The 7017-nt window shown below is 47.8% G+C and overlaps 1 protein-coding gene across 1 annotated transcript; it reads left to right on the top strand.

The window, feature by feature from the left end:
- Positions 1 to 1480: 1480 nt before the first annotated feature.
- On the top strand, positions 1481 to 5171 carry LOC129715243 (NACHT, LRR and PYD domains-containing protein 3-like). The gene is made up of 4 exons (XM_055665099.1): positions 1481 to 3195; positions 4448 to 4534; positions 4690 to 4857; positions 5017 to 5171. The coding sequence occupies exons 1-4, from the start codon at positions 1496 to 1498 to the stop codon at positions 5102 to 5104; spliced, it is 2043 nt and encodes a 680-aa protein (XP_055521074.1). The 5' UTR covers positions 1481 to 1495; the 3' UTR covers positions 5105 to 5171.
- The last annotated feature ends 1846 nt before the right edge of the window (positions 5172 to 7017 follow it).

Below are 7017 nucleotides of genomic sequence, written 5' to 3' on the forward strand. Positions count from 1 at the left end.
CTATATCTGCCATGCATCTGCCCACTCACCCAACCTGTACATTCTCATAGTATCCTCCTCACAGTTCACACTGCCACCCAGCTTTGTGTCATCTGCAAATGTGCTAATGTTACTTGAAATTCCTTTTATCTAAATCATTATGTATATTGTAAACAGCTGCGGTCCCAACACCGAGCCTTGCGGTACCCCACAAGTCAAGGGGCCCGTTAATCCCTACACTTTGTTTCCTCTCTGCCAACAAATTTTCTATCCATGTCAGCACCCTGATCTATTCCTCTCTTGGTTGTATACACATCTATAAGATCACTCCTCCTCCTGCGCTCAAGGAATAGTCTTGGCCTACTCAAACTCTCCCTATAGCTCAGACGCTAAAGTCCCGGCAACATCCTCGTAATTGTTCTCCATACCCTTTCCTGCTTGATAACACATTTCCTATAACATGTTCCGCAACTCCATCAATTTTGGTTGTGTCTGGAAATTTACAAAGCAGCCTATCTATATTTACGGCCAAGTCATTTTCATATATCATAAACAACAAAGTTCCGAGCACAGATCACTGCTGACTCCACCAGTCACAGACATCCAGCCAGAATAACTCCCTTCCAACACATCCATCTGTCCTGCATCAGTAAAACAGTTCTGAATACAACCGAACAATTCACCGTGAATCTAATGAATCTTAGTCTTCTAGATCAGCCTACAATGATGGGGTATATTAAATGCTTGTCAAAAGTCCATGTAAATAACATCCACTGCCCGTATTATCGATCATCAAACATTACCTCCTCAAAAACACAGTTGTTCATATGACATGACCTATCGTGTACAAAGTCACGCTGACTTTTCCTAATAGTCATATTCTGTTCCATATGCGAGCAAATCATATTCCAACGAACCCTCTCCACTGGCTTCCCAACCACATGTTATTCACCAGCCTATCATTTCCTGGTTTATCTCTACTTCATTCCTTAAACAAAGGAACAACCCTGGGTATTCTCCAGTCCTCTGTGATTATGGATAGACAGGTCATTGATAGTGTTAAACATTGGAAGTACAGTATCTAATGATTGACGGCATGCAGGAATAACTCGCACCACCTGCTTTCCAGGAAACTCTTTCATTTCCGCTTTGCATGCTCTTGAATTTAGAGTTGTAGCGATAGATTTATACTATCACACAGCACGGAAACAGGATCTTCTATCTAATTTGTCCAACCCGACCTAAATGCCCCATTTAAGCTCTCTCTCCCAACCAGCCGCGATTACCCAATATTCTTCTAAACCTTTCCAATCCATGTCCAAGTATATCATTTTTCCAATTTTGTTCTGCTTAGTTGACCAATATGTAACAATAACAATCAGATAACATATAATCAATAACAGTCAACTAATGACCGTAATATTAGAATCCGTGAATGTGTTTTTCTTTGCAAGATGAATCTAATTTCAGGACCTCTTGTTTATCTCACCTAATAAAAGATGTTCAGCAGAAGCACATGGAGACACAGAAGGCTCAGACTGAAACACTGAGCGTGAACACCATCCTGATGAAGGAGAAGGTTAAGGTTTTCCAGCTGCTTGATCGAAACGCTGAGCTCACAATCATCTCCACTGTTCGAGATCGGACACTGGTGGAACATGAGCTGTTGGCAAGAGGCATAGACCATGAAGAGTGGAGAGAGGAACATCTCGGGGGAGAGTTTGAAAAAATCCGAACTGATCAGTTATTCCAGAGCAAATCCAAATCTGGGAGTTCATCTGCCGTGGCCGGAGTCCCGGGGATCGGAAAAACAACAATGGTGCAAAAAATTGTTCATGACTGGGCCACGGGAAAAATATACCAACAATTCCAGTTTGTCTTCAGTTTCAAATTCCGGGATTTAAACACGATTAAGGATAGAGTAAACCTGAGGGAACTGATTCTGGAACAGTATCCTTACTTTGGGAAAATCCTGGGAGAGGTCTGGAAGAACCCAAAGGGATTGCTGTTTATATTCGATGGTTTGGATGAATTCAAGGGCAGAATCGATTTTGCTGACAGTCGGAGAGACACAGAACCTAAGCACCAGTGCCCAGATCCCGAGTGTTGGTGTGAAGTGTCTGACATTGTGTACAGTTTAATCCAGCACAAGCTGCTCCCAGGGTGTTCAGTGCTAGTGACCACCCGCCCCACTGCGTTACATTTACTGGAAAAGGCAGAGATCAGTGTCTGGGCTGAAATCCTGGGATTTGATGGTGAGGAGCGGAAGGAATATTTCACCAGGTATTTTGAAGATCAGTCGGTGGCAGCAGCTGTTTTCAAACATGTGAAGGAGAACGAGATCCTGTACACCATGAGCTACAACCCCTCCTACTGTTGGATCCTGGGCCTGACACTGGGCCCCTTCTTCACACAAACACACCGGGACCCGCAGCGAGTTCCCAAGACCATCACACAACTATATTCCTATTTTATTTACAACATCCTGAAAAACCACAGCCGTGAGATTGAGAACCCTCGTGAGGTGTTACTGAGGCTTGGTCAGATGGCCTTCACTGGAGTGGCTGAGAAGAACATTGTGTTCACAGATGAAGATTTAACCACATACAATCTGCAGCCTTCCCAGTTCCTGTCCGGGTTCCTGATGGAACTTTTGGAGAGAGAGGATTCAGCCCGGAGCGTGGTGTACACCTTCCCGCACCTCACCATCCAAGAGTTTGTAGCAGCACTTGCACAATTCATGTCTCCTGATCCCGGAGATATTCTGAAACTCCTCATTGAAGCCCATGGCATGACAGACGGGCGATTTGAAGTATTTCTCCGTTTTGTCGCTGGTCTCTCGTGGTCAGCTTGGATCCTGGAGGAGTTTCTGGGTAAATTCCCTCATCAAACAATCTGCCGAGTGATTGACTGGGTGAAGGAGGAGGTTAAACGCCGGGCTGGAAACACAGAGAGTGAAGCTGATAAACGGAGCCTCCTGAACACGCTGCACTACCTGTTTGAGTCTCAGAATCCTGCACTGGCTCAGCAGACACTGGGATCTGTGGAAACACTTTCATTCAGTGGACTGGGACTGACCCCGATTGACTGTGCGGTCCTGTCTCATGTCATCGGGCTCTGTGATACAATCAAACACGTCGATCTGTGGAGATGCCGCATTCAGTGTGAAGGTCTCCAGCGGCTGGGACCGGTTCTGCACAAGTGTCAGCACTTGAGGTAACTGTCCGTTTGACGCTAACACTGAACTGTAAAATTGTTTCACTATTTTGTTATTCCATCCAGCACCCCTTCTAGGGGGCCGAGCGGCCATCACTGTGCACGGGGCGCACCCCTCCTATTTTACCCACCTTCCCCCGGGTTGCCTTCCCCCTCCGGGTCACCGGTGATCGACCACTTCCCCCGCGTTGCACGTGTTGCCTGCTGCCGTTCTCTGCACGGGGAACATTTCCCGGTTATATATGAATATGGTTATGTGAATATACGGTGAAAGTCACCAAACACCACAACCACAGAGATTTATTCAATAACTAGACTAAGTGGGACCCGTTGGGTCCCAGCATCACACGGGAGGGCTGGTCACCAACGCAATATTCCACCTCTCCACCAATTCCAATATTGCTCGCCAGTGGGGGGAAGGGGGGCTTTCTGTTGCGCTAGTGTTGGTTGTTGCGGGCCGAAGGTACTGGTTTCTAGAGGGCTAGTATAGACATTGTGGGCCGAATGGATTCTTGGGCTGGCAGCCAACTGTTGCAACGATTTTAAAAGCCAGCCAAGGCAAACTATTGGGAAGTAAGCAGCCACCTGACAACCAAAATTCATTGTGTGAACACAAACTTTAAAAAAAAGGCGAGGCAAACAATTGGGCAGCAAGCAGCCACCTGTCAACAAAATTCGTTTTGTGAACACACACTTTCTTGTCACAAAAGGCGAGGCAAACAATTGGGCAGCAAGCAGCCACCTGACAACCAAAATTCATTTTGTGAACACAAACTTTAATAAAAAAAGGCGAGGCAAACAATTGTGCAGCAGCCACTTTACAGCCGCATCGAGGGGACTCACCGTGGAGTAGACGTGCGTTCAGTGTTATTCACATCTCAGAGAGCCGTGATCCTCTCGCTTCCTGGGTCTGGCAGAGACTGAGTGAGGCACGACATTTCTGGGTTTTATAATCCCTCCCCGTGCCGCCAGCAGGGAGAATGGGGAATTTTGTAAAAACATGAATGTCTCTCATTTTTCATCGATGGGAAAAATCCTCTGGTCCCGGAAGGCGGAGGGAGGCTCTGAGCGAGGTGGCCAAAAATGACGGCCTTAGGTCACGGCGTTCTCTTGGAAATCGCGCCAAAAGCGGTCATGATCAGACTTTTAGTAATATAGATGTGCTGAGGTGTTTCCAGAAATATCCGTTTGTGAGAAGTTATCTCAGCCCTGGGGTTGGCATCAGTTTGTTTCATACTCTGTCTATGTTTAGACTGGGAGACAACGACCTGGGAGATTCCGGGGTGAAACTGGTATCTGCGGCTCTGAGGAACCCGGACTGTAAAATACAGACACTGTGGTAAGTCCCAGACTGTGAGTGATTGTGTTTACAGTCACTGGTTGTCTGACACTGAACATTAATGTTATCAGTAATTGTGTCACTGATAAACACTGGGGATTTGCACCGTCTCCTGTCTCTCTGTGTCCCTCACCCTCACTCTCCTTCATCTCCAGGCTGCAACGTGTCGGTCTCACAGATTCTGGAGCCGAGGATCTCGTCTCCGCACTCCATACAAACCACTCACTGACGGAGCTGAAACTGGCACTCAACTCCCTCACAGACCGATGTGTCCCCGCTCTCCGCTGCCTCATCCTGAATCACCCGAATCTGGAGCAGATCAAGTGAGTGTTTGTGTTAATGTTTAATGTGATAAAATATCAGGAGATATCTTTCTCCTGTGATTTTGTTCTGTAAGTGTTGTTGAAATATTACCCCCATCCCTGTTATTGACACTGTTGTTTCATCTGTGTATTTCCTCTTTGTTCCTTGACTTGTTTCAGGCTGGAGGGGAATCAGTTCAGTCCGACCGGGAAGAAGGAACTGAGGTCGCTGCAAGAACCCAGACCCAGACTGAGTGTGGATGTGTGAACATCTCTGGTGTAAACGTCACCGCCCTAGGGACCGGAATATTGTTGGCCGATTCCCTGCCCTCCCCTTTAAACGGCGACCCTCCCCTTTAAACGGCCGCCCTCCCCGGCGCTTCCCGGGCCAGCCGGGCTGTGACGTCAGACGCGGCCCTGCCTGCTGTCACGTGACCCGGTTACACGGCACTGCTGCTGATGTCGGATAGCCAGTGCTGCCCTCCAGTGGGGGGTGGGGGAATTGTAGCAAGACCTGCAGGATCCCGGATGTGACTATCATCAGCATGGTAGCTGTGCCTTAATGGTGACAACTGTATCCATTTGGCAGAGAAGATTAAAAATGACTCTGAATTCCAGACCAGGGCATCGGAGATGTCCTCATTCTTCAAGGAACGGGGTTCCCCTCTTCTACTACAGATGAGGCTCTCACCAGGGTCTCTTCTACACGTCGTAACTCTGCTCTCACTCCCCATCCCCCCACTTGTAACAAGAGCAGAGTCCCCCGTGTCCTCACCTTCCACCCTACCAGCGGTCACATACAACAGATAATCCTCCGACATTTTCGCCACCTCCAACGTGATCCCACCACTGGCCACATCTTCCCATCCCCTCCCCTTTCGGCTTTCCGCAGAGACCATTCCCTCCGTAACTCCTTGGTCAACTCGTTCCATCCCACCCAAACCACCCCCTACCCTGCCACTTTCCCTTGCAACTGCAGGAAATGCTACACTTGTCACTTTGCCTCCCCCCTCAACTGCATTCAAGGACCCAAGCAGTCGTTCCAGGTGCAACAGAGGTTCACCTGCACCTCCTCCAACCTCATCTATTACATCCGCTGCTCTAGATGTCAGCCGCTCTACATCAGTGAGACCAAGCGCAGGCTTGGCGATCGTTTTGCCGAACACCTCCGCTCGGTCTGCAATAACCAACCTGATCTCCCGGTGGCTTAGCACTTCAACTCTCCCTCCCATTCCCAATCCGACCTTTCTGTCCTGGGGCTCCTCCGTGGCCCGAGTGAGGCCCACCGTAAATTGGAGGAGTAGCACCTCATATTTCACTTGGGCAGTTTACACCCCAGCGGTATGAACATTGAATTTTCCAATTTCAGTTGTCCCTGCTTTCTCCTCCCCTTCCCAGCTCTCCCTCAGCCTCTGAGTCTCCGGCTCTTCCTTTCTTCTTTCCGCTCCCCTCCCCCCCCACCCTCACATCAGTCTGATGAGAGGTCTCGACCCGAAACGTCACCTATTCCTTCGCTCCGTAGATGCTGCCTCCACCCGCTGAGTTTCTCCAGCATTTTTGTCTACCTGGTGGAAAGCAAGGATGTAAGACTGCAAAGAGAAGTTGATCACCTATTAATTATGCCAAAAATGTAAAATGCGCATATAACTATTGTGTCGCGAGTGTTTTGAAAATTTGCTAGCGATGTGAATCATTGAAACACTTTGGGTTGTGTCAGTGTATTACACCATGTCCTGAATATAATGGCGTGTTTGACAAACTCACCACCACTGTACGGGATATTCTTTGTGACTGCGCTGTAATTATAGAGAGAAGTGTAGATTGGTTACTTCTTACTAACTACTTGTAGTGCTTGTTAGTAGAAGCTCCGCCTACTATGCGGTTTATATTATCAGAAGTCTGCTTAAGTAATTAGCAAAGATATTAGAACGGAGCAAGATGGACCACTCCTGCAAAATCCAATGGACTGACGTGTAGTACGCAACGGAGCGCAACTTCCGCCATTTCAGTAAGCCCGACTTCAGTTATGCCTCTCGCAGTGTAATCAGCGTTGCGGGGGAACAGTTTGTGTTTACTATGTTTATAGTATCTTTGCTTGGACACTATGTAATATTATGTTTATTGGTAATTAGTGTGAGTAGTTGCTAGTTACTGTAACACCATGCAGATGAATGCTGCGAG

The sequence above is a fragment of the Leucoraja erinacea genome, unplaced genomic scaffold, assembly GCF_028641065.1.
Source record: "Leucoraja erinacea ecotype New England unplaced genomic scaffold, Leri_hhj_1 Leri_1071S, whole genome shotgun sequence".
Taxonomy (NCBI): Eukaryota; Metazoa; Chordata; class Chondrichthyes; order Rajiformes; family Rajidae; genus Leucoraja; species Leucoraja erinaceus.